The 27,994-nt window shown below is 42.6% G+C and overlaps 1 protein-coding gene across 7 annotated transcripts; it reads left to right on the top strand.

Annotated features, from left to right (window-relative positions):
- Nucleotides 1–27,994, top strand: sema3fb (sema domain, immunoglobulin domain (Ig), short basic domain, secreted, (semaphorin) 3Fb). Of its 7 annotated transcripts, none has more exons than XM_061292285.1 (19): nt 1–416; nt 1,745–1,932; nt 16,178–16,338; nt 16,607–16,669; nt 17,034–17,153; nt 17,753–17,842; nt 19,062–19,155; nt 19,901–20,020; nt 20,153–20,292; nt 21,297–21,411; nt 23,009–23,078; nt 23,168–23,312; nt 23,517–23,739; nt 24,111–24,199; nt 24,365–24,406; nt 24,571–24,728; nt 24,950–25,032; nt 25,266–25,399; nt 25,878–27,994. In XM_061292285.1, the coding sequence occupies exons 2-19, from the start codon at nt 1,815–1,817 to the stop codon at nt 26,322–26,324; spliced, it is 2,412 nt and encodes an 803-aa protein (XP_061148269.1). In that variant the 5' UTR covers nt 1–416; nt 1,745–1,814; the 3' UTR covers nt 26,325–27,994. The 7 variants fall into 7 exon arrangements, with proteins under 7 accessions (XP_061148269.1, XP_061148270.1, XP_061148275.1 ...); XM_061292287.1 differs by lacking the exons at nt 1–416; nt 1,745–1,932 and adding exons at nt 13,054–13,106; nt 13,493–13,578; XM_061292289.1 differs by lacking the exons at nt 1–416; nt 1,745–1,932 and adding exons at nt 13,089–13,106; nt 13,493–13,569.

Below are 27,994 nucleotides of genomic sequence, written 5' to 3'. Positions count from 1 at the left end.
CTGCTCCCACCCTGCTTCTGCGTCTCGCCAGTCAGGAGCGGCCAACTTTTAGCCAGCGACGAGCCCACGCTGCGTGTCTGGCTGGACCTCTTCCACCTCGGGGACTTAGTTTGACGCTGCAAGAGATGTTGCTTGCGCTGCTCGCCTTTCGTGCACCGACTGTCAAGGCTCAAATGAACATTTTGAATTTTTTTCTTTTATTCTAGTGCTGATATAGCGGTGAGCGCGCGCGCGCGCACAGGTACACTGCTGCTTCTGAACAAGGACCGTTCAGAATCAGCACCGGGATTTAAATATTTTTGAGCTCAACTTGGACGCATAAGTGATCGATATTGGATTTTTTTTTTTTTTTTTTTTAATTACTGTCCAGAATGCCTCTGAAGTTTGGTCTTTAATTTAGACGCTTTGACAGCCAGGTAAGTGATTTCCGTATTGTTTTGTTTTTCCTGTCAGCATGCTATTTTGACTACACCTGCAATGTATATTCAAAAATCCCCCCCCCCCCCCCCCATTTAAACGAAATAGTATTTCACTGTTGCTTTTTGCAGTTGAACTAATAGCTCAGCAGTCTGTTTACTGTTCTGTTGACCATGTGTAGCCAAGACTGCCAATCTGTCACACGTCTGAGTCTGGATCCCATTTTAGCAACACCTCATCTTTATTGTTTTCATTCTCTTCCTATCCATTTTTCAATGTGAATGTAGAGAGATATTCCTCTGTAACTGGAGAGATTGATTTGTTCATAATGTTGCTGCATGCATTTATAATTCCGCCTAAAGGTTTTGTTTTCAGATAATGCCAAAATTATACTTATGGTGAATGCATTCAAATATGTAAAATACTAAGTGTGAGGAGATGTGCTTCATTTTTATTTTTTTTTTACACAGAAAATAGATTCTTCTGAATAGAGTCTACCTTCTACTCTCCTCATTGTCATTTGCTCGCAGTGCCTTGTTTGATTTCATTTGCTGGTGTGAAGGACTTGGCTTCTGTCTCAGAATAAACAGCTGGCTGGTTAACAAATGGTCTATAAAGAACAGAGGTTTAAACAGCTGCTTTTGCTCACAAAGCCACTCTGGCAAAGCAAATGCCTGCTTTTGAAATGGGGACACCAGGCAGGTCCACCTGTAAAGTGCGTCTGGCAGAAGGATTGGCGCGTAGTCATCATCGCAATTACCGTAACGTGTTCAGACACTTGGGGCAACATGATGTCTGGGAGGATTGTCTTAATTAATATTTTCTAAATTCACCAGACATCACAGCTAAAAAATATTTCTCTGATGGCCATCATTAATTAACCAACTAAAACATTTTTTTCCACAGCCACTGTAATGTCAGTATGCAATATTTATTTTCAGTTATGCCATCCACACATTGTAGCGTCCCCAGGAAGCACATAAGTTACAACCATAATTTGAATTCTTACTTTGGCAATATCTTATCCGATAGGAATGTGGTTTTATTTGCGGCGATGGAAACCACACAGACACACACTAAATATGTACCAAATGGAAATGGGTAGCAAATCTCCAAAAGCTTGGCTCTGTTCCATCGGCATTCATTGACTTTGAGAGGGATCCAGTTTAAGTTCAGGGCTGCGTTTCCACAACCCGCAGGGATGAGCCCCCTGGGAGCCACTCAGTTGACTTTTCACATCACTTCATAAACAAAAGCAGCGAAAGAATCTGGCAGATTTATAATGTGCAGTTTTTTTTCCCTGATGGACTCAATTTTGTTCCTGCAGATTGTTTTTCTTTCTTCTTTTTTGGGGGGGGTTAAATCACTGATTGTGTGCTACTGGAAGTGGATCGGCCATGCAGCTGCACAGTCTGTGGACAGTGCACATCCTTGTGGCGCTGTGCAGCTTTGCCCTGGGGAACCCAATGAGCAACGACCCAATGGCTGCGCCCCGTGTCTTCGTCTCCTTCAAAGGTAAGGCCTGATCATCTTTGGTTGTAATGATTGATTTTCCCGTAATTTTTCCGTCTGCTGCAGACCGTTATTGTTGCCAATGCACTCATGTATGAAAGGTAAGCAGAGCTGCATTGTGTTTCTGGGTTCACGGATTATTGTTAGATAACAATGTTGGCTTCTGATAATTATCTCTTCCTTGATTGCTTGGTGAGGATGTTGAGGGAGGGGGAAGAGGGTGTTTATATTTGGTGATGCGCCACCAAGTTGCTTTCATTGTCTTGTTTTCCACGCTGTGTGAAAAAGAAGCTGGCCAAACACTAGCTGGAATGTGCAAAGTCTCGCTCGACAAGATCCGGCTCAGTAACGAAAGCCGGACTCACCACTGGCCGAGAAGTGTAACAGGGCGAGATTTGATGAGTAGGCTCCTCAAACGGTTTGATTTTGAAAAGACAAGAAAAACACATTCTGAAGTATATTATTCTTGATACTTCCAGTATTTTGAACTATCGAGAAATGCGGTTTTAAATTGGGAGTTTCATAATGTTTTTTTTCCCCGCTGTTCTTTGTTCAGCCTCTTTTAGTCATTAGTTGTAATTTCAGGTAATTAACATGCGGACTGTATTTAATCACATTGGTTACACTTGCCAAACCAATTATAGGGAATAATACGGTGCGTGTAATAACTTGTTGACCGTGATGTGATCATTGCCCGGCGATGTGTATTTTATGGTCTTTGTTTGTGTGTCAGTGGCTGCTCAAATGAGGTGCGATGCATTCTGTCGGGGTCCGAGTTAGAGAGCATATTAACAAGAGCAAATTGCATGGATCACTCGAGCAGAACGACATCCCTGAGGCCCGTCCAGCTCGCAGATCAAGTCTTTGATTAGCATCAAGAGAAAAGCCGAGGAAGCGAGCGGCGGCGGTGGCCCGCCTGTTTGCTTTGCTTTCCATTTCCCAGCGCTCCCTCCAACAAGTTGACTTCATTAAGTGGACCGGCACGGTTCCTTGTGGAAGTCGTTTTCTTTCTTTAATCAAGAAGGATTTAACACATCAGTGAGCATAGCCAGAGTCCAGCCATTTTGATTTTACATTTCAAATATTATTTTAGCCAGCTTGGATCTTTTTGACAATTTGTGTGTCTTCTTTTCTCTCTGTGATTCATTGCAACCAGTTCATAGGGAAATGCCCTCATTGGATGCTTTTGAATTGGCACATTCTTGAATGAACTCTACTGAGATCATTTGCAGTCTGAGGCAGACGCTCCGCTTTGATATATATAAAAAAAAAAAAAAGAGGCTGGACTGCGTTGCCTACCTGTTTGGCTCTCCAGTCGATATGAATTTCACCGTCGACTGAAGCTGCTTCTCTCAGAGGACTGCACCCCCTACATTCAATATCGTGATTCGAGCTTCGTTAATTGCTTTTGAGAGGCCCATCAGTCCTCACCTTGGCAAGATGGCTGCACTTCTTCTGATGCATTATGATGTGCAGTTTTGACTTGAGTGCTATGGGAAGGTGCTGAAACTTGTAAATTTGTTTGCAGTTTTTTAATTTTTATTTTTATTTTTATTTTTATTTTTATTTTTATTTTTATTTTTATTTTTATTTTTATTTTTATTTTTATTTTTATTTTTATTTTTATTTTTATTTTTATTTTTATTTTTATTTTTATTTTTATTTTTATTTTTATTTTTATTTTTATTTGTATTTGTATTTGTATTTGTATTTGTATTTGTATTTGTATTTGTATTTGTATTTGTATTTGTATTTGTATTTGTATTTGTATTTGTATTTTTATTTTTATTTTTATTTTTATTTTTATTTTTATTTTTATTTTTATTTTTATTTTTATTTTTATTTTTATTTTTATTTTTATTTTTATTTTTATTTTTATTTTTATTTCAGTTGTGCACTCAAATGTGAAACGGTTCCCAGAACGCTCCAGATCATCTCCAACGAGACGTGAAAGTCCGAGGGAGAAACTTTACACGCAGAACTTTGTCCAAGCTTATCACGACTTTTGCGCTAGTAAACTGAGGAAAAAGGGCAGCGTTAGCAAAGAGTCTGCCAGTTTCGACAGGAAAGGTGTAATCAATGTCAGATGAGGAACTTGTTTCCACTGAAGGAGGTGCAGCGCTGAAACAAATCTAGCCCCAGGTGATCAGTTGGCATTTGAAGATTAGTTGAGACAAGACTGCCGTCGCCAGCTAGTCCACAGAGACGTTCTCAAAGTTAATCTGCAGGTTTAAGTGAATACTCAAAAAGATTTGGGTCTACCTTGAAATAAGGGAAGCAATCCACTGTAAATCAGTCGGCTGTATACTTTAGTATTGTATGGTAAGCATGTTGCTACTTCACTATCGTTCCTCCATCTGGAATAAAATCAAGGCCAAATCCACTGGGACAAGAGAATGTGGGTCACCTTTGCCACAATACAAAAGCTCACCAATGGCTTTGCAGGTGGCAGTGATCACTTGTTATTCTAAATACAGCTCATCTGCATTCTCTACAGTGTAGGGGTGTCAAACTCATTTTTTTCGCGGGCCGCATTGTAGTCATAGCTTCTTTCGGAGGGCCAACCCAAATATATGTATGAGCACCTCATATTATATACAGTAAAAGCTACAAAACAAACTGACAAATAACTTGTTTTCAAATCAGACGAGTAAAACTGGTCAAATATAAAAAAAAAGATATTAAAAGTGAAGGCAATTTGCAATTCTAGTAATGACACACGAATTTGATGCACAATTTGTCTTCGCGGGCCACATAAAATGACGCGGTGGGCCGTATCTGGCCCCCGGGCCTTGAGTTTGACACCTGTGCTCTATCACAATGGGCAAAAGCAACATCCTTTTTTAAGTTCCTAGCAAATTCTTTGGCTATGAATGTTTGTGCGTGGCGAGGCTGACCGCAAATCATTTCTGCAAATAAACCAGAAAATATTATAATTGCCTGTCCAGGTAATGAAGTAATAAGTGAATCTGAGAACTGGGACTGTATCTTGAACACCTAGAAATAAAAACAGGCGAGGATCATATGAACTGAAAGCTAGTTTCGAAGTGCACCGGCCGTTAGTTGTCAGCAGTTCACTGTCAGTTCATCTTTGGGCGTGTCCATTTACAACTAGTAAATGTTTAAACGGACGACACACGACACATTCTGGTGGTGTTCCGAACGAATAACAAATTGACCAAATAGTGACAGAATAGTGTCAGTGCAATTCTCCGTTTCCTGAAGCAGTAAAGACTCGCTAACCTTTCACACTGGATCCGAAAATTTACAGTTTGCGAACCCTGGCATGGCAGCGGTGCTTTGTGGTGCCTTTTGAGAGTGTTCCACCTGTACGGCATCCCGAGTCGAGTTTCAGGCTCTGTCTGTGGCCGGCCTCCGTGAAACTGAGACTCATTGTCCAAAAGACTGAGGACCCAGTGTTGTCTGTCACTCTTGTGTTTCAAGGACATGTTACATTTGTTTCCTGACTCAAACCACTCCTCCCTTAAAATGCAAGATGAGATGAATCACTTTGTCCCTGCCGCTTTAGTTTCTCCTTTTATGCATTTACACGGACGTTTATCTGCACACTTTAGACGGACAAGCAAACGCATTAAATGATTCCATATGTTACACCCGCACAAGACAGAACCGGGTTCTTTCCTGAAATGAAAAAAAGCTGGCAGGGCAAACTCCGCAGATGATTTCTGTCAAGACCTTTATGAATGTACAGAAAACTTTCTTTGTTCAACCTCTCAGACCATCTCAAAAGGATATAGAGCGACAATGTTAAGCCACACTGGACGCATTTATTCTTCGTGTCCGGGGACGAGGCACCAAGATTGAAGTTTTTAATGTGAACACTCTGAAAAATCAGATTGGTTCCAACGAATTCTCGATGCCCGACCCTCACATTTGGGTGACTGCATCTCGTCACATAGTCATTCCTGTTCCGTGTGGCTCATAAGTGGTGCTTGTGAAGATTGTGAAAGCTGGTCTCCATGTTCGTAACTAGCGTAAGAACCCTCGAGCGCAATACAAAGCAAGCACTTTGATGTCTTTGTGGTGCCGTGGTTTTGAAATGCTGATTTGGAGATCTCCCGATTCCTTCCTACTGCCTGTTTTTGGAGTAGGTGTTAATTCTAATGTGTGAGGATGGACTTTAGTTAGCATCTATTGAGACTCGCGCTGCCCCCCTGGAAGGTTGTTTTTGTCAGTGACCCATCCTTTTTGACTCTCTCCCCCCGGCGGTGCCTCCTTGTGATTGGTGACAAAGTGAAACCGAGGAACTCTGGCATGCAGTTCCCCTTGTTTTTTTGGCCTCACCCACACGCAATGAAGGTCCTAAAGCTGCAGGGGCGTTTGTGTAGGTTTGGGTTTTTTTCAAAGAAGTTCATTCACGCTCTGGGAGACCTGGGGGTGGCCATCCAACTGGCATCAGACTTTTTTTTCGGTCAATGAATGTGGCGCAGAGTCTCCCGCTGGACCTCCTCCGTGAATCTTATAGATTCTCCAATCCACGTTCAAAGAGCACGCTGTGAGAGGATGGCAGGTTAGAATAGAGGTGAAAAATGAGGTCTTTACATCGAACGGAAAATAGAAGTAGCAGTTTAAATACGACAACTCATTCTGGCATTGTCCTCAATGGAAAGTGGGCGATGCAAATGACAGAGGATGAAAAGTTCTAGAGGTAGCGTCAGTAAAACGATTTGGTCATACCCTAATGTTGCTCGTTTTGTTTCGTCCCACCTCCTTTTGATTTGCGCAAGATGCTTAAGCTCCGCAGCTACGAGAAGTTTTTTTGGAGATGTTTGAGTGAGAGAGGCCACGACTACTAAATCCATGTTTGACTTCCCAATTGCTTGTTTTTCTACTTAACCATTGAATGGAAAGGTAATGAATACTTTATTGCCAGTTGACCATGTGACTTCCAGTGGGTATATTTAATACCCCCCCCCAGGAAAGTCCTGCGGTGTTTCCCAGAGTTTGCAAGTAGCCTGCTTTGCATTTCCTCTCTGAAAGACAAACGGCCTGGAATCCAAAATGAATTGCTTCGACCGAGAGAGGCAGAGTAATGTTCACAGAGAAACGAGGCACGCCGAGGTTGGACTGCTAGTTGTTTTCCTCCATTCTAGGAGACAATCCATAGTCTCCCCCTTTAAATCTGAAATGACTGATAGCGATCACTCCTGTTTGATGCTCTGTCTTCCAAATTGTGACAAGTATTATTTTAACACCTGCAATTAAGGCAGTTACCTCCCAAACCCTTCAGGACCAGAAAAAGATTCCACCTCTGTCACATGCCTGGACCCTGTGGGGAGCAATTGTTTTTCAATGCAGACAAGCCATCAAGAAGAAGAAAAAAAAGCTGATGGAACCAGCTCGAGGAATGAGCAGGAGTGAAGGATATCTTGCTGTTTTTCTAAATGTGCATGAGGCATTGAGAAAAAGTAATTGATTGGAATTAATTTGCTCAGAGAGATAAATGATGGTTTGGGGCAATGTGACTCTCTCATTGTGGTGTAGTAATTCTGTTCTACTTGGACAGCAAGAAAACTCAGATAAGCATAAAGTGATTGTACAGTCCACATGGTGGTCCCCCGAATTGTGACGCACAGCTATTCCGATAAGCTTAAAGTCCTTACATCCTTTCATATAGTTAAGACATAGCCCGGGGAAGATCGAGTTCTGACATGCTCCGAAATAACAGCAGGCAGCAGGATTAGTATCAATGCAGCAACAAGCCTTTGACTCCCGGCCAGCGCTAACCTCTGCCTCCTCATCGCTTTGAGTTGAACACATCCCCGATCTCTCTTAGCAACATGAACTGGCGGCTTGGCGATGGCCTCTTGACGTCTTGAGGAAATTCACTTTCATCAGAGGGCAAGTCTCAACCATCTATGAATAGAGCCTGTCATGACTGTGGATGGGGATTCGAGTTATGTGGGAGCCAATGGGAGCTAAGCTCCCACCTCCGATGGCCCCTGAATCCCATAAAGAGAGACAATTAGGGCTCCCGCAGTTCTGTATTTCTAACTTGAACCCTGTTTTGAATGCATCTGATTTTTAATCCTTTCAAATTGTTGTCCTCCAAGTTTATAACTTGAACCTTGATGTGAAAATATGACGCAGAAAAACAATGATTAGAAAGATAATTATGTGTCTGGATAATTATCTTGTCTGTTTTAGGACCTCAAATATTTTCATGATATCCTTGTTGATTACTCGACTTTATCAAGATAATCGAGGTGGTTTACCACAATTTCTGTTTTGACTCGTCTCATTTGAGGTCAATTAAAACGTTTTAGAGAAACATTATTAATTATTGGGAAAGAGCTTTTGTTTAAAGTTGTTTTTGCCTCAAGGTTTGAAGGGAAAGTTAAGAGAGTCACCGTGCGTGGATTCAAATCCAATGCAATTATTCTTTTAAGAAAGATGAGATGAAGCCCAAAATATTTTATTTGTGAACGTTGGCGCCAATCTTTTGTTTTTCTTTGGTTTCTCTCGTTTTTATTATTGTCCGCTCTCTCGGGAATCAACTGAAAGAATATTTAAAAAACTCAGATTTTAGCTCATTATCCCCTGTTGGAGTCGCTCATACAGAGGTCAGAATGGGGCATATGCTGCCCGTCAATCAAATATCAAGACTGACAGGTCTATCTCTATGTTTTCAATCCAAAGTGTGGAGAGACTGACTGGTCATTAAAATTTTGATTTTGTCGTTCTTCAGTGCTTTTCCTCAGCTGTCAAACTGTCCAAGTTTGTTCCCATGTGTGGTTGTCACCTCAGACACAAGTGACATTTTTCAAGCACCGTTCCTCTTGTTTAATGAGGAAGAACAATGGTGATGGGAAATACTCGCTGCATGTATGGTGCTTGCTGAACTCAGAGGAGCAGCTTACAGTCACTTGTGTTCACGCCCACAACGGCACAAATACCTCCCTCATTTTACAATTCTTATTTACCAAATATTATTGTCTGATTTGCTGTTGTGTAGAGACAAATTCCTCCTCACAGTCTTCTGCTGACTTGTTTTCAAGGCTACGTCCTCTCTGGGGCTTCGCATGTTCCATTAATACCTTACTGGTGTGTTACTTTCTTACTACATTTTGTCTGATATTGATCAAGCTTGAAAGTGGACCCCTTAAGTGAATGCGTGGAGCCTCCCGGCAGTCGGTGATTGACAGTTGCTATTACAACTTGCGATTCAAGGTTACTTTGATTAGTTCTGTGAGAAGCAGAGCAGCAGTGCAAAGCTGATGAAAGAGGCTCGTTGTGTCTCTTTTAGCTTTTGACTGAGACGTGCTGTGTCCATCTATAAAATAAAACAAACAACTCTGAAAGGACAAATTAGAAACATCGACGCTCGGTTTAAGTGTGCGACCTCAACGTGTGAAAAAAAGCGCAAACACAAACAAGCACGCTTTACATCAAATCTCTTTCCCACTCACTTGGTCTTATTCTTCCTCTCTCCATCTCCCGCTGATTGTTCCAGCCTGTTAGTTGCCCAGAGATTAACAGTGACAAACTGGGATGTCTAAATCGGCTTGGCAAACTCACTGACCCGTCATCCCCGCCGTCCACTTTGCACCTTCACCTCCTCTTATCCATTATCTCCCTTGAATCACCTTCCATTTGTACAATAGGCTTGCCTGCACATGCTGTCTGAAAACATATGTTCGTAAATAACTGGAAACACACATTCAATCCAAATTGGGCACCTGCAAATCATACATATAAGAGCTATTAAATGCCTTTAGTCAGGTGGGGACAGCCCCTCCCACTAGATTAATTATTTACTTCTTTCAAGAACCAATTATCTTGTTCTGCTTCAGAAACAGGATAAGAGCTGAGAGTCTTAGAATGCCTTTAAAAACAACCGTGATTTAGCAACAGCAAGCTTCTACCGTCACCGTGCATGTTAGAATGAATGACCTCAGCACAGGCGGTGTATATACAAGAAGGCTCATGCCATGACCCTTTGGGGGATGCAACCCTGTTGGGACTTCCCTTGGTTGAGTGTTCCAGCGAGACGGTAGCAGCCAGAAACACAAAGCTGTTTGGAGAAGGATAATCACATTTGTTTCAGATGAATAGAGATGGAAAGTGAGGAGGCCAAATCTAGTGGCTGTGCTGACATATACTTTGAAATTCCGGATTTGTCTTGTAATCCCACTTCCTGTCTGGGAAGGTCCGGGCCGCATGCAAACTCGACTGTCTACCCCTGAGCGGACAAAAGGCTTTGTGGGCTTCATTTGTTTTGCTTTGGACTGGTATGCCAGTGTAGCAGGATGAAGCTTTTCATTTTGATTACAACCAACGTGTTTGAATCTATGCACTGTAGGACGATCAGAAGAAGATGCTTGGTTATACATTCTAACAGAGTGAGAAACTACACAGGAGCATAGTGGTAGGAAGAAACTTGGAATAGATCCACAATGACTTCTGTCACCATCAGTCCGGCTTTCCCGTCATTCTCACGAAGGGGCTGGAACAACGGGACTCCCACGTTGTGACGCCCATACAGCTTCAACAAATAACGCATTCATGGCTACGGGGCATGGCAGTGGGTGCCCCGTCCAAAGGCTGCTGCGTCCTGTGTTTTTCTACTCGTAAATCTTCCGCTGACTTGTCATTGTCCCGTTAAGATGTTTCGTCACCCCCGCAGACTTTTTTTGAGCTAAAATTTGTAGCTCTAGCAAAAAAGGGGAAGCGTTGTGTTTTTGTAATTTATTATTTAATTGCAGCGTTGAGAAATAGATTCGGACAATTAAGATATAAATATAGGTAAAGCTGAATGAACAAGTTTTGCTTGTTTGTTGTCTGGTGACACATTTCTGGTCTGGGGCACATGAACCTTCAACCATTGACTTAAAGTTGGACAAGAATAGCATTCCAGCGTCTGGAATTGGCCATCCCGTCCGACAAATGCATCTTTTTTTTTTAAAGTTCCAACATTCCCACAGTGACTGGTTTCTCGACATATTCATCGGTGCAACATTCCACACCGGGAGAGAGGGCTTTCCATCTTCATTACAGCAAAACTGTCCAAAATTCATATCTGTGTCTGTTTCCGAGACATTGGGCAGAGATGTGGAGTGTGTCTCTCCCTCGAGTGTGTCCAGAATGTGGGGATTATTTTTTGACATGAGTCTGCGACCTGCCAAGATAAGGAGGAAAGGTAATATTGCTCATTCGGACAGGGCTCAATATTTAGTCTTGGGGTCTTATCAGAATTTCTCTGCTCACTTGCAGAACTAACTACTACAGGCTATTTCTGGTCTCAGTATTTGTATTAAAACTAATGTATCGTGCAAACTGTATCTTTGCTGAGCTGGAGCGCAAGGATTTGGAATTGTTAGAAAGGCAGAGAGGATTCAACGTCGTGTTCATTGTGATTTTGTCCGTGTCCGTCAGCCTTGTGAAATACATTTGCTATCCTGTAATGCCACTTCACCTCAGGCAATCCCTGTTTCCTGATTCTACTCAGGCTGAGGAGAGATAACACTGACCCTGAGCTAATCCCGGATTAAACCAGAGCAGAAAGCATTGCCGGTGCTTTCCCAATGACCTGTGATCTCATCAGGTCTTGTGGCTCAGGCTGACCAGCATTTGTGGAAGCTCATGCTGGGGAATACAACTCTTTAGATCAGTCAAGAAAAGACTGCATAGGGTTAAACTGTACATAATCAAGCAATCAGTTGTTGGCCGGGAACCCAGAACACATGTTGAGTGGAAGATGATGGCGTGCGGAGGAATTGGCGTGTTTTGGGACAAGGACATTGTCTACTGAGCTGCAGGCAGTTAGTAAAAACACAAGTTAAAACACAACCGTGCTCTCTTTGGGAGGAGGGCGGGTGTTTCCTTCCCTGCAAGTTGTCTTCATTCCATATCCATATATATGTCTGTTTTGAATGATGTGATTGCTGCTGGCAGGGGATACCGAGACAGGTTTGGTCACAATCAAAGTGAGATTTTGACTTTTATTAAGCTTGAAATTGGCCACTGAGATTCTGAATCTGCAAACCACACCTTACTAAAGATGTTAGTGTTGTCAGTCAAGTGCGGTTTAACTTTTGCCCAGCATGAGCTGGCATTCGTGACACGTGCAAACCCGTTTGAACTCATCACACAAATAACGAGCACGTCAAGGCTGTTTGATTTACGCTTAACCCAATTGTTACACGAATATTTGCGGTGCGGTAAGTGTGCATGAATTGGTCATGCCTGGAGAGTGATGAGCAAGGATGCCATTTTGTTTATTTAGTGCTTTAAGAATAGACTTGATAATTGAGACACCAGATCCTCCTGCCCCCATCGTCCTTCTGCCATTTTTGCTTGTCCATCAGCATTCAGGGCTTGGCAGGCAACAGCGGAGCTTAGGTGATGGTAGCCAGAAGCCTCGTGATAAGGCCGTCGTTTCGCATGAGAGCTCATCAGAGCTGACAGCGAATACAAATTGGTGCCATTAGCAAAGGAGTGACAGGGGATAGGCCAGGGAAGGGGGCTTACAGTGAATCCTAATTATAGAGCGGGTGAGCACCCGTAGGTCGGCACGAAAAGCAAAGGGGTATGGTAGTAACGAGGTGCCTGTGGTGGGCAGCAGGAAGGGTCACCCCTCCAAAGGCAAAACAGGACCCGACGGGGTCGGGAGTGGTTGTTCATGTTAGCGATATGTTAGCACTTGTATAGCGAAGGATCACGTGTGACGTGTTGAGACATGAGAAGGTCACACCTTTTCCCTTGTGAAAAGAGCTCACAGCAACGGAATACAAACAAACCACAGTAGAATAGCTCGTCTTGATTCCGCTTCATGATATTATGTGCATTTGCGTGCTATTTGATGAATGAGCACCGATCTGAGATGACACAGTGGCCGAGCTTCTAGCTGCTCTAGTATTCTCCACCCTCAGTCTGCAGAAAACAGGTGTCGTGCACGGATGCCGTCACTTTTCATTTACTCGGAAAGCTAACCGCAAACACAGAAATCACATACTTTGCCGACGGTGTCATCTCTTTTATTGCCGTTGCAACGTCACGAAGCAAAACTACCCACGTGAATGTCTGCCACACAAATAGTGCTGACGTGGCAGTTTTTTGCGTGGGAACGTGCCGTGATTGGATTTTGTGACGAAAAGCAGCCACATCCACAGCAAACGTGCCTCCTAATCTTCCTGATTGTCGTTATACCGTATCAGGTACGTCCTTATCCTGCTAATACGCGGTATCACTGTGAGAAACTTGCGCTGGACAGATAACAAGGAAAGCCATCGACTTGAGATATAAGCTGCCGGACAGGAGCCAATTCGGACAGTCTACGATTTTGGCTAGTTCGTGAGGGACGGTGCTAGGCCGGGGTTGTCAGAAAACTGTGTTGCCCTAGTTAAGCTCTTCCAGCATTTATTTGATTCAATCATTACTGGTCAAATGTAAAAGAGCTTTTTGGAGACAACAGATTTGTTGCACCCCCTCTTAATGCTGAAAATATTTGGAGAATCCTAACAGCACCTTTGTTTGATGTGTAAGAGGATGACACCACTCCCACCCAATTTAAACACCTTAATTATTGCTCCTGCCCTTCTAGCGTGTGATCTAACACTCCTCCTTCAAGTGCCTCAGGACACAGCTCAGGTGGACCAATGTGGATGTGATGTTCTGGAGGTTAGTAAGGTAAAGCTTGTGTCATACTTTCGGGTCCTTTGAGATAACGACGGGTTTTTAAAAACGTTTGCTTACAAATGATGAAATGGTAGTCAAAGCAATCGGATTAATCGTTCCGAATCCGATGTTTCGACATTAGAGTATGCTGACGCATGTCCTACAGTTATTGCTTCTCAGTTGCACGTTTCATTCACAAAGTGGAATCCACATATCAAAGACTTGAGGAGGATGATTGCTCCACACTTGGCTCATCATTAATCATCATGAAAAAGCAATAGCTTGCTTGTTTACTTTTGATATCCCTCATCAGGAAACTCCAGTTGTTCAACAAGAAAGCGCACTGTTGGCAGCGCTGTGTGCTTTTATTTTTATTTGAAACCCGAGCCTGATGTTCTCGACTACCCATATCACTGTCTGGTTGTGAATGTGCGATGCATGGCTTCATGTCGGCCGCACCCTTCATACCTATCCATGTTGGGGGGGGGGGGGGGGGGGGGGGTTTGGCTCCTGAACTTGAAAAAGATCTAAAAAACAATGTTTTCTGTTTTTATGAATGTTTTAAATAACGTTCAAACTCCATTGGAATATATCCTGCATATGAAAAAGGGTTATTTCTTTTACATCAGGTTCAGCTGACATATTCAGGACTCATCTTTCTAAACTCGCCCTCTTTTGCATCCTGATATGTTGTGTGAAAGAGCGCTTGTCTGTGTTCAGCAGACTGAACGGTTTGGATGCTTCTTTTTTTTTTTTACCTGAGGACAGGGCTCATGTTCCTATCGGGCCACCTGCATACCACACAAGTGTCCGCGTACAGGTGCATGACTTGGAATGAATATATTGCTGAGTGCAAGGATCTTATTCCCTCCCTGGTTTCATTTCACCACTATCGCCAGTCCAACGAGGGATTTGGGAAGTATTCAAAGCCATTACTGAAATCCTTCTCAAAGACAGAACGGCAAGCCTTTACACCAATATATAAATGATGTCATTGTTTATTTTTTATCGAGCAACGGAATGACGTCTGGTCGCAAGTGGTCACTAGAGGCATATGATTAGTCGTAGCGACTCAAATGCCAGGCGTGAGCTAACGTGTCAGCTTGTAATCGGATCACCTGAGATGCACATTAATGTCAGCTCTCAACATTGCCAAAGTCTTAACTTAAGCTTTGAGTCATTCACTATAATGAAAGAGCAAAGTTTCCCTACAGGCTTAGCTTTTGTCAACAACACCATCACCTCATGCGATAGGTGTTACATTTTGTCATGAAGTCAGAGAACAATCTTGACATGTTGCGTAATGCGTTCAGACCACACCATATATTGTATTTATCGGATTATTCTAAGCTTGGGTTACACATGTTTGTTCTGTACGGCGTAGTTCGCTACTCTGGGATTTGTTGACATTCCCGCCTCAGCTGACAGAAGGTGACATCCCGTCCAGCTATAACAAACAAACTGAAGAGTTGCTGAAAACCTGCCTCAGGAAGGACTTTGACTGCTCCTTGCCATGGTTGCGCACGTGCAATATGTGTCTGGCCTTTGTGTTCGTAGTAACACACACACAGGAACACAAACACCGTAGCTCGAGCGGGTGTACGGGGAGTCATCATTCAACTTAAGTCTCCAACACAAATAATCACACCATCAAGCCACATGTTGTCGTTCCACTGCACGGTTTTGACAGCTGTCTATCTTTTGGCTAACGCGTAAACATTCACTTTGATTCAGTCAAACGTCCCAAATATAGCCAATGTCATTTTTAAAACGTTTGCTTATTATTTTAAATTGGCGAAATAATTGAGTGGTATCGGTGGGTCGCTCCAGTTGAAAAATACTTTTGTCCTACAGTATGCAAATTGGAACTCCTCCCTGCTTCTCTCCGATTGATTGTATCGGAGTGTGTTTGCCCATGGCGTGGCATGGCCTCCCTGCTTTGCTTGCTGGAGGTGGCTGAACCCACAGGACCGTACCAAACAAACACTCCAAAACATGCTGTTGGAAGATTGGGTTACTCTTGACGTGAGAGGACATGTTTACTGCATTGTGTTACCAGAGGCACACTCCAAGCTGACCTTCACCAAATAGGGTTGAGTAGAATTGAAGATCAAAACTAGTAAATTGATACTGTAACAGTTGAGCTCTGATTTATTCAGGTCAAGTTCATACCCAGCAAATCTCAGGTGTTAAACTCGATCCTCTCTGTACATGATGATGATGTTACATATTGGTGGCTAAGCTTTAAATCTCAGTTGCTCGTGGCTACCTTACCCACAAAAAGACTGCTTAGGTGACCACTCTGGAAGGTCTTCCGTATGTCTGGTGTGTCATTTTAGGATTTGATATGACAATGTCTCTTTCATGGAAGTCATGATGAAAGATTTTCCAGATCTTTAGATCTACTCAGGTGGTATTAAGCCATCAACACCATGTGACAGACACTCAGTAGCACTTCTTCCTAATGTGTGGGGTTAAGTTACATTCCTGTTTGTTGAAAACCATCAGAGAACTCCAAAGGGATAGATAGGCATGCCACTGAGACCATTTAGTTGGACAAGTGATGGTTTTATCAACGCACTTTAAAAAATATATTTCTTCGTCCATACAGAGCTGAGATCGACTGGTACGGCTCATCATTTTGCCTACCTCCTCAACACATCTGATTACCGGATCTTGCGGATGGATGAGGACTATGACCGCATGTACATTGGTAGCAAGGATCACATCCTCTCTCTGGATCTCCATGACATCAACAAAGATCCTCATATTGTAAGAACTGCTTTTTCCATCACACTTTTACCGTTGCCCAAACTGTTCTGCTCCAGTGCACCAGCAGCAGCGGCCATTCGCATCAGCTCCAATTTAGTTTTTCTTGGCATTCACTTTCCTGTTGTCTAGTGAGTCATTATAAGTTTATAGAGTTAGGATCATTCCCGCGGGGCTAATATTAGCCTTGGTGGACGTCCATCGAAAACGTAGATTGAAACGTTCATAAATGCAAGTGACGTGTAACATATGAACTGTTTTCTGCTCGCAGATCCACTGGCCAGTGTCCGAACGAAGAAAGATGGAATGCCTCGTAAGTGGGAAAGACGCCAATGTAAGTATGACGCTCAACAGCAAATCTGTAGTCCCAGCGCAAGTCATGAGATTTGGATTATTTTCAGCGGCAAACCAGCCTTTTATAAAAAAATGTTTAGTTGAAAGTTGGCACCTGGCTCCATATTGGAACATGAAGCTTTTTGTAAGCATGCAAAAAAGGGTTGGAAAAGTAAACATTCCAGGGAAAGATATTGATAATATGAACATTAACCTTTGGGCTGTGGATGCACAAATAAAAATAAATGACGGTCGGTATATAATATCAAAAATAACAAATTGTTTGTGTTCTTCCTGACTGGAAGGGTATAAAAGTTGGTTTTTATTCATATATTGGCACAATTGTGGTCTCTTAATCTCTTCAGGAAGAGTGTGCCAACTTCATCCGTCTAATTGAGCCATGGAATAGGACACAGCTGTATGTCTGTGGAACAGGCGCTTACAATCCCGTCTGTACTTTTGTCAACCGCGGACGAAAATCTCAGGTAAGACTTTACAAAAAAAACACATCATTGTCCAATGATCACCTTGAGAGCTTTAGGACCTCAGATTATTCTCGACCCACCTCATGGTAGGGTATTTATATTAATAGCTAATGATTTTCCAACACTATTAATCGTATTTGTGGTACTTTGGCTGTAATGAGGCACCGCAAATTGACTCACTCACAGCTGTTGTCCCAAATGAGCTGTTAAAGGAACTCAGCCTTTAATAGCGCCACTGGAATTCCCAAAACCAAGCCAGAAATCATAACCTCCCTGTTCCTTCACATTAAAACCTCACTCTTGTTTAAGTATTGTACTTGTTTCCCAATCATGACCACGGGACTTCAATAAAAAGGGCGCGTTAGGTGGAATCGACTACCGGACTATCCCGGGAGAGTCGATTAAGAACCGTGCTGAGAACATGCAGCAGCAAGTGTGGCTTTTATGGGTCGCTTATTGCATCTGGTTTCGATATGGCCTCTTCTAACAAAGGTCTTCCATCTTTTTGGTCAACTTTTTAATCTCTTTAAAGAAGTTCCCAGACTTTTTTCCATTTAAGTGGCATAACACGCCGACTGTGTTGCTATCTCCCGTTGTAGACATCCATGTATCTACAGATGGCGCAGGCCAGAGGAAGGGCCAATCGTGCCGCTGAACCCAGCGCGGTGCACGAGACACTCGGACTAAAGGTGTGATGTCGGCCTTCTGCGTGGGTTCATAATGACAAGCTGCATGTGCCATTTCTTTGTGTCTGGCCATCACTTGATCAACCTTTTCAACCCTATGCATGCTCTTTGACCATTTAGTGCACTTTGTTTTATTTGTGGTCAACCCCCTCCCTCCCTCCACTGGTTTTAATAATGTTTCTGTTAACATCATGATCTCATCGTCCTTACGTATCCATACTGTGATGTGTGTTATTGGAAGAAGGCATGTTTGTAACAGGGCCGGTTCTTCAAAATGATATTAGTAGGACAAAGGCTTATCACAGCTGCACATGGACGACCAAAACAAATCTGATGGAACAATTTAGCTTCTAAAAACAGAAAGGTGCCGTCGGCATCGGTTCCACACGGCCCTCAAACTTCAGCAGGAATTTTTAGGCGTCTCCTCCTCGGGAGGAAGCAGGTTTCGTCAGCACCGTAGCCACTCCAACAGCGGGCTATTGTTAGCTCAGAGCAAACACAAGTCATCTGGCTGTGCAGCAATGCAAATAAAAGGCCTACACATTTGAACATGTTCTCCGAGCATTTGAAATAATTGACGAGTAGTGGCTTGAGTGAAAAAGTGATCTTGTCACATTATTTGTAGGACCCTGTAAGCATATCCACTACAGCAGGGTTGTGATTTTAATCAAATTTGAGTGGGAGTATGCAGAGGGGTGGAGAGGCAAAGTGAGTTTGCTACTGATGGACCATGACAGGCATCGCTGTCCCTACAGGGAATTGAAACGAGGATTTGACATGATTTGCCGGTGTTGGATGTGCAGCCATAGGACATGCCATTGCATGCCACTGATTCAATTTTTCTCTCATAAATTCCTAACAATCACTTTTCACTGCTGGCGTGCTGGGATGCGGCAACCAATCTTGGTCTTGTTTTCACTGTGCTGGATTACAGGTGTCAAGCGTAGACCTGTACCACCATAGGCAGCAAGAATATGAGAAATTTTTGGCACACACTTCATTATGCTGAGAGAAGCAGCACAGGGCACACTACAGCAGTTTCCAAATCCCACCTTCACACTGCATATTTCTTTTTTTTTTTTTTTTGTGAATGCACACTATCAGCCCTCAAAGGTCCCACAGGAGTCCGAGAGAACCGCATTTTCCCAACCCAAGGGAATCGCTGTGACAAGATCAAGAGTGCTGAATTTAATGCCATCTCCATCTGACTTTGTAATTGCAGGAAGACATTTTCCATTTGGAGCCTGGCAAAGTAGAGTCTGGGAAAGGAAAGTGCTCCTACGACCCTAAACTCAACAGTGTTTCAGCTTTAATCAGTGAGTGTCATTATTATTATTACCATTATCATTAGATACTGTATGTGCTGCTTTGTCGATTTTACCCTTTACAATCCCGAACAGGTTTTGATTTGGATGTTCCTAAAAGTGTTGATGCTAACATGACACACTGAGTAGTTTTAAAAAGACAAACAATTTTCATTCCATTTGTGAAGATGGTCCAAGGTCATATCCAGATCTCAAACTCGAAAGGTAGTTTGTTGTCATGTGTCGGCAACATTCAATCTACCAGTCGGCTGCAGGCCACATTACACATGAGATCAAATCACCCGTCAACGTTTTAATGATGGATGGGAATATACGTCATGCCGCAGAGAGCTGGAACATTCAACGTAGAGTGGGAGTGTGGGGTCTTTGTTTCCTCCGCACCCCCCCTGCCGTCCCACCTGCTCTCTAGTGGGGCCCACAAAGCAGCTGGACCACAATCACCTCGCCTTCCTGTGCCATAACGAGGCTGGCCCATCTGTCCGCACACATGCACTAACATTTTATGCCTTAATCATGTGTGATGGCTCGTTGAAGACGTTTAAGAGACTGCTTCTGCAAATAATGCTTTAACTGTAATTTATCGTTTTCATTTTCGGGGTACCTTTTAAAATGGTAATTACAGACACAGAAACCAGTCTTAAAATGATACACTGGATTGTTAAATGATTTTATCCCGCACATTTTGTTCCAATTGTGGCTGCAAAATATGACTAAACCATTCGTATTTCATTTTCAGACGGGGAACTCTACGCAGGCGTCTACGTTGACTTCATGGGAACCGACTCGGCCATTTTCCGGACGTTGGGAACAAAGATTGCCATGCGAACCGATCAGTACAACTCCAGATGGTTGAATGGTAAACGTCTTACTTTTTGAGGACATTACAACCAAAGGGTCAACTCCCCCCTGTCCATTCGGAGTATCTCAACAAGTGATAAACAGGAAATGCATTCAGTATATAAAATATGTCAGCCTCTTCTACCCACAGATCCCACTTTCGTCCATGTGCACCTCATCCCCGACAGTGCGGAGAGAAATGACGACAAGCTGTATTTCTTCTTCCGGGAGACATCCTCCGAGATGGGCCAGAGTCCCGTGACCCAATCCCGCATTGGACGCATCTGCCTGGTGTGTGTTTGTTTCAGGCTGTAAACATGGCGAAAACAAAACCACATCCATCTAAAAACAGTCCCGAATCTCCTTAGTCTCAAGAGTCAGCGGGCGTGTTTATGTTAGTGTTTATGTGTTGAACTGGTATTTGGCCAACACTGATGTGCTGGAATCCACATGTGTCTTTAACCTTCCTGTCCACAATGCGTGCCTCTGTCTGTTAGGCTGCCCTTTACACTCTCACCTTTTGACCTCACAGCCTTCTCTGTCCGATCGTCCCACAACACTTTCAGACCAGTTCAGAGTGGTACTTCATTCGGTATTTTATCCACCCCCCCCAAATAAAACCTATTGGCTTCATACAAAGAAAAAAGTTTCTGCAGAGATGTTCTGTAATGCTTTCTTACTTGTAACAAAAAATGGTAAATATAGATTGTCATCTTAGCTGCTCAATGTTTTGTTTATTTGAGAGTGTCATGCATTCAGCCGGCACACAAACATCCATCCCTTCCTCAGTATGTTTTGTCAAGGTCTCGGGAGATGCGGTCTTGTCATTCATTCTTCGTCACGCATGTGGACATGACACTTCTTCTACAACTTTCTAGTCCGTCCTTCTGAATTGCAGACCACCTACGGCCTTTTGCGCAAACATACATGCGGTTATATGATGAGTATATCTAAAAATATAACCCAGCAAAATTCAAAACGAGTTTGTTTCCGTCATGTAGCAATAATAATAATGCTCTCCTATCTAAATGTATTGTTTTTAAGGATAATTCCAGTCTTACTTTGCATTTAACTCCACCACAGATGGAAAAGTATAAATACGAGGAGACTCTGTTTACCCCCCCCCCCCCCCCACCATCCTCCATTAAGCTTCCTCGTAACGCAAACCAACATGTTGAGCTTTGTGTGGGAGACTCCACCTGTGGTTTGTTTTCATTAGAGTAGGAAGATGAGTAGGCGGATCGGATGTGCGTGTGGCCAAACGACAGAAAAACGGTTTGGTTTTCTTTCTGCAGAATGATGATGGCGGTCACTGCTGTCTGGTCAACAAGTGGAGCACCTTCCTCAAGGCCAGGCTCATCTGCTCGGTACCAGGGGCGGATGGGATGGAGACACACTTTGATGAACTCCGTGAGTACAAAATACACGCCTTGCATTGTCATCACTTTCATATTTCACCTAAACAGACAATTAAATACACATTTAACTCCTTTGTGGAGTTTTTATTTATTTATTTATTTATGTATTTATTTATTTACTCTGTTGTGGAGTTAGTTTATTTATTTATTTATTTATTTATATTTGTTTGTTTGTTTATTTTATTTTTTTATTCATATTATCAGATACATTGACCAAAGTCTAACATTTTTTAAAAGGGGAACCGAACTTGAATGCATCACCTCAAGCAGAAATACAAATACATTCTCCAAAAGTTAAATCGGAGAGAAACTTTTGTGACCATCTATGCTTGAAGTCTAGTATGTCACGCAGTTAATCATTTTGACAGTAAGTATCAATTTGCTTTGACTAAAAGACAAAATGACGAGATTTATGAAAGGCATATTTAATTCCAAGTACCTGTCAAATACGATCACATCTGATATTGCTAAAAGAAAAACTATTTTAGAACAGCACCTGCCAAAAATGTCCTATATTCATACACACTAAGGCACATGTGCTGGATCTTTAGCTTTCTTCCTTCTTTCTTTCCATTTTATGAGCCATCAAGGGTACTGTAATGGGACACAGGAAAACACACACACATCATGTCATTTCTTTTCAAGATGTCTTGCACAAGTCTCTTTTTTGTGTGTGGAAAAGGGATGGTCTGCAGATCAGATCACCAAATAGGAATGTGTGTGACTGTGAGAATTGTAGCCTCTCCGGGGTTGGGGGGGGGGGGCAGTCTATGTCCCTGTGTGGTTTAAAATAGAGGCATGCATTAACTGAGGACTGATGCACCAGCTCACGAATGCTCTTGAACTCATGTCAAGAACGAAAAGTGCCATGCTGAAGGTGTCTGATTGGAGTTGAGGTGGCTTTATCATGATGACCCACTTCTTGCTTTCATCTCAACCCCTCTGCTGTCCCCAAATGCACCGCTTGCTTTTTATGGCTGACAATTATTTCCTTTGAACAACTGTAAAGGTGACTCCCTGGACTTGAGAAATATGTGACACGTCTGTTACTGCGCAAAACAATGACTCATCTAACTTTTGACAAACGATGCTCTGATTTGAGTGACACGCTTCTTGAAACTAGTTCTTTCCCTGGAAATTGTTAGATGAAGTTTGCATGTTCTCCCCGCAGTTGTGTTGACTTTCACCTGGCACGCTAGAGAAAGCGGACAGCCGGAAGGATTTCTGCAAAATGGCTGGCTGGAAGGATTTCTGCATAATTTATTTATTTAAAGTCCTGCTTAAATGTCACATGACCCACCTGACCTTTTATAGCTACCATTTACCTTCTTGCGGGATTATGGAGCTTTTCAGAGAGTGAAGACAAAATCCCACTTTGTCTAAAGGCAACAATTAGTAGCATGTTTCTTCAACAAAGATGAATATTCAGCAACTTTTGCAGAGGACTTCCTTTTCAGGGAGGGTGGGGGTAGGGGGGCTCTCTACAAAGCCGCGTTCACCTGTGTAAATATTTAAGATGAGTATGATGTTGCATTCCTTTGTTTTCTTTTTGCAGTGAAGTAATGTGAGGCCTTTGTTTTGTCTTGCAGGTAACGTTTACATACAGCCAACACAGGACACCAAAAACCCCGTTATATATGGAGTCTTCTCTGTCTCTGGGTCTGTTTTCTGCTCGTCAGTACAATTATATTTTAATTTTTACGTGTTCATCTTACCTAGAAATATTCTCTCTCCCTTCCTCGTCACAGTTCCGTTTTTAAAGGCTCGGCCGTTTGTGTCTACTCTATGGCTGACATCCGCATGGTCTTCAATGGACCTTTTGCCCACAAGGAAGGTCCTAATTACCAGTGGGTGGCCTACACGGGGAAGATCCCGTACCCTCGCCCAGGCACGGTAAGTCTCACCTATAAGTCTAATCTTGCATGGACCCCACACGCGAATACCACGACAAGCTGGCATAACATTGATTTTGCTTTGCCCAAAACCACAAATAGAAAGCAAAGCACGGTCAGCACAAGTTAACTCACTATTTCTTTAAGTCAGGTCATTATGTGTGTTTTTCTACACCTGAGCATGTTGATTCGGTTCTTTCTGCAGTGCCCCGGAGGTACATTCACCCCCAACATGAAATCCACCAAGGACTATCCGGATGAAGTGATCAACTTCATGAGGAATCACCCAGCCATGTACAATTCAGTGTACCCAGTGCACAAGCGCCCCCTAGTGGTGCGAACCAACGTGGACTATGAGTTCACCACCATTGCAGTGGACCAGGTGACCGCTGCGGATGGCAACTATGAAGTGCTTTTCTTGGGAACTGGTGAGTTTTGTTTTTACCTTCACACAAATACTAGGAGTCACCTCTTTAATGATGTCACCAAATGCGTCAGTGGTGGTTATGATAACATCTAGTCAAAGGCGCTCTGAAGAGTGAATACCAGGAGCAGTGTGAAGTTGAAATGATGTGGACAACCTGTCGAGAAAATCCCATAGAGGGATTAATAATTCAAATAAAATCATTCTTACAGTTTGTGCTGGTGTGGTACCTGCTGGTCTGACCTATTAAAGCAACTCATTCTATTGGCAGAAACTTTCAATAAAAAAAATACAATTGCTCTTGATGTGAGAATTATCATCTGTCGGAGGCTGCTAAGAGAAATAAGTGTGTGTGTGTTTGTTTTCCCCCCACAGACAAGGGAACAGTTCAGAAAGTTATCGTTCTTCCCAGAGATGACCTGCAGACTGAGGAGCTAGTACTGGAGGAAGTTGAGGTGTTCAGGGTGAGCATTGGTTTTTGGTGTTCTATATATATCAATTTTATATTTTACATATTCTATAGCTCAGTCTTTATAATTGCCACTTACCTCGCCCACGTAATTTCTTTGTTTGACAATTTCCATAGTAGATAGAGAAACCACTTTGACATTTTTTTTTTTATGTTTAAGGTTGCAACCCCAATTACAACAATGAAGGTGTCCTCGAAAAGGGTAAGCATGTTTGTACAACTTTTATGTTTAGGGGTAGAGAACATGAATTGAAATGATAAAAACATATTTGTCTTTCAGTTGTGCTTTTTTCGGGAGCAGCATTGTGTTGCCTGATTTGACATTGCACCAACATTTTCTTTGCACCTCGCGGTTTCTCTCACCAGCAACAGCTGTACGTGTCATCTGCGGTCGGGCTGACCCAACTGGCGCTTCACCGCTGTGATGTTTATGGCGAAGCGTGTGCCGACTGCTGTTTAGCCAGAGACCCGTACTGCGCTTGGGATGGCAAGTCGTGCTCCCGTTATTCCGCTTCCCAGAAAAGGTGAGCGCCAACACACATTTAAAACTTTGCGATGCACTTAGTGAAGACTGTCCGACTAGATTGGACACTGGATGATTCATTATTATGAATGATTAATTTCATAGGATACATATAGGCGAGTCTTTCTGAGTTATGCATCTTTAACTTAAAAAAAGTCATCATCAGAAATCTATCTGTTGTTGAATGGCTTAATTAATGGCTTTTTTGATTTTGCACCACAGGTCTGACCCCTTTAGACGCAGCCGAAGACAGGACGTCAAATACGGAAACCCTATCCGCCAGTGTCGAGGCTTCAACTCCAACGGTGAGGCTCTTTTTTTTTTCTCCTGCTTTTGTTGACGTTTTTGCTGTCTTTGTTAAAAACGATCATGTTACTCATTGTAATGGGCCCTAATGGGTTATATTGTGTCAATTTTATGGTAATGTGTGGAAGCCAAGTGCTTTGATTTGCCACTCCTAAGATTTTGGGTGAAGGGAGCTGATGGTAATGAGTCTTTTTGTTGCCATGGTAACGCTTCTCTCCTTTTTGCCCTGCAGCTAATAAGAATACTCTTGAGATGGTACAGTACGGGGTGGAGGGAAGCAGTACGTTCCTGGAGTGTCAGGCCCGCTCCCCGCATGTTGTCATCAAATGGCATCTCCAGCGAGATAACAGCGACCGCAGGAAGGAGGTGAGATGCAAGAAAATGTGCTTTTCAAAGATGCCAATCCTAGTGAGCGCATGGCATTTGGATTTATCTCTTAGAACAGCCCTAAACTTTGAGATAAATAATTCCCTTTGAAGAAAAGAATAATACAACTCCGGTTTAATGCAGACCAATTGATCAGTTCACTCCTGGCTATTTTTCCTCTTCAGTGAAGTCCTGGTTTATTTTTCTCTTAGGCACTGCAGGGACACTGTCACTCTTGAATTATGCAAAATACCCGAAAGGTCATAGTATATAGAGTGTGGACCCTTGGACTCCAAGCAGCTTCTTTTCTCTGAGGCTATTCAACCTTCAATATGTGCTCATTTTAATGCAATTTTCCCCATGGCATATACTGAAATGATGTCTCGGTTTACTCTCAACTTTATTTGGTGGGAGGTCTCGATTTGTTTTGTTGAACTCCTGCTTAAAATGACATCATGTTTTTTTTTTTTCTGCGTAGATGCGTTCTGACGGTCGGATCTTAAAAACAGAGCAAGGTTTGCTCCTGAGGTCTCTGCAGCCTTCCGACTCTGGCATGTATCAGTGCACTGCCACGGAGAAGAACTTCAAGCACACTCTCGTCAAGCTGCAGTTGGTGGTGCTGTCAGGCCGTGCCGTCAATAATGCCCTGGTAGAAGGCGGCGTAGGCTTGCTGCCATCTTCTCTCCACTCTAGCACCCAGTGGACTCCCAGCACAGTCCAATACAAGGACCTGCTGACCATTCTAAGCCAGCCCGAGATGAGCCTCATCAATCAATATTGCCAGGACTACTGGCAGTTTGGAGACCCCGTGCCGGGTGCCCTTAAGGTCAAAGACCTCAAAGAGTTCAAGGAGCACAAGAAGCCTCGCAATCGCCGGCATCATGGGGACGTGGCGGAGGAAGAAGAGGAGGACGTAGAGACATGAGGAGGCCATTTATGTCCCAAACACCTTCCTCGACCACCTTCCCCACCCTCAAAACTGGGAGGGACTCATTGAGTGAAGCAACAAGAAGCAACAAAAATATATACACAAACCAGAAAAAGAGGCTTAGACACACACCCCAACATCCATCGTTTCAAAGCGTATGCTACTTCAGTATTTATTGTAGGTTGTATATAGTAGGCCTGTCATTCTGTGGATTTATTTGTACTTAAAAGAAAACAGGCTCTTGTGTATAGGTAACTTTGGGGCAAATCTTGTTGTTGTTCAATTTATTGTCGCTGTTACTGTCATTACAACGCTCGTCTGTCACATGACATTGGAGACACTTTGTGCTATGGAGTGTGTGAGCTGCAGGGAGCCCAGCTATGAAGCTCTTCGTGTGACAGGGGAAAAAAAAGGAATTGCTCATAAGAGGTGACGGGATCGCTGTTGTTTCTTGGCGCGGTATTGCAGAAACGCCTGGCCCACAACCCCGACATGGATGCATGTGGACTGACACTTAGGGGACCATGGACATGAAGAATAGGAACAGTTCCTCACTCGGTAATATTCACACTGTTTTAACCAGAAGAAAAAAAAAGTCTTCTTTTTATCAAATGTATTCTGCTGCGGGTTACTCTTACGTGAACGTTACAGTGGACAAAAATAGATGATGCAATGGTGGGGCTTTATCAAATGCAAATTTCCTATATATTGAGACTGCGGTGCAATAAAAAGTCAAGGTTTTGTATAAAGGGCATTCTTTTAGTTTTAAGGGCCAAATGCAACAAGCACACTTGTAGACATCTGTGAATAATGTATAAAAAAAAAAAAAAAAAGGTTTAGGTTGGCAATAGGTTCATAGAACTTTTGTTCTTCTGACATCTGTGTTAGGAAAGGAGATTTCCATTTACTGTATACACAACTGAGCATTGTAACAATGTTGTGACACTAACCAAATATTGGGAAGCTGGCTTTCTTTGTGTGCATGAAAATGTATTTGTACTGCGTTTCTAATAAGGTGTATGTGTGGTCTGTTTTGTTTTCCTGTTCCTACCTTAAGGGATCAATAATAGGCTTTGTGAATAATTGCTAGCACATGCAATACACTTGATAGAAGGGTAAATGGGAATGTGCTGCAGCTCCAAACAAACTGAAATCATCATTTGTAACTGGACATTCAACATTTTTTTGGTATGTTTTAAAATGACTTTACTGTATAGTACCATTTATTTGTACTCTCCATGTAAATGACTGAGTTAATATACAGTAAATGGTTGTGACAGTCCTGAAGTAATTAAAAACAAATGTTTACAAACTAAAGAAAGGTTTATTTCATTTAGACAAATTAGGCCTTTAACACTCTTGTCACTTGTAGCTCAAGAAAAATACTCAAGCAAAAATGCAAAAAAAGTTTGTCTTTAGGTTCTGCATTCTTTTTGCTATATCAGATTTAGAAAAACTAAGCTAAACAAGATGAGGGGACGTTACGTACTGACCTAAATGTGCAAATTACTTGTACCATCCCACTCCATTGTTGTTGCCAACTAATAAATTAAAGCTCTATATTTTATAAGAATGGAATGCTTTCCCCACTCATTGTGATGAACTTGATCCTGGATGTTTTCTATGTTCTGCCCTGAATAAAGTTGTATCTGTTCAAGTGTTAAGAA

The sequence above is a fragment of the Syngnathus typhle genome, linkage group LG11 (assembly GCF_033458585.1).
Source record: "Syngnathus typhle isolate RoL2023-S1 ecotype Sweden linkage group LG11, RoL_Styp_1.0, whole genome shotgun sequence".
In the NCBI taxonomy this organism is placed as follows: domain Eukaryota; kingdom Metazoa; phylum Chordata; class Actinopteri; order Syngnathiformes; family Syngnathidae; genus Syngnathus; species Syngnathus typhle.
The sequence above is the reverse complement of the archived record's forward strand: the minus strand, read 5'-3'. Positions and strand labels throughout refer to the sequence as shown.

Coding starts and splice junctions, on each gene's coding strand:
- sema3fb (XM_061292285.1), top strand. CDS start 1,815: ATGCAGCTGCACAGTCTGTGGACAGTGCACATCCTTGTGGCGCTGTGC. Junction 1,933..16,177: donor TGTCTTCGTCTCCTTCAAAG/GTAAGGCCTGAT, acceptor TCGTCCATACAG/AGCTGAGATCGACTGGTACG. Junction 25,033..25,265: donor TCGAGGCTTCAACTCCAACG/GTGAGGCTCTTT, acceptor TTTGCCCTGCAG/CTAATAAGAATACTCTTGAG.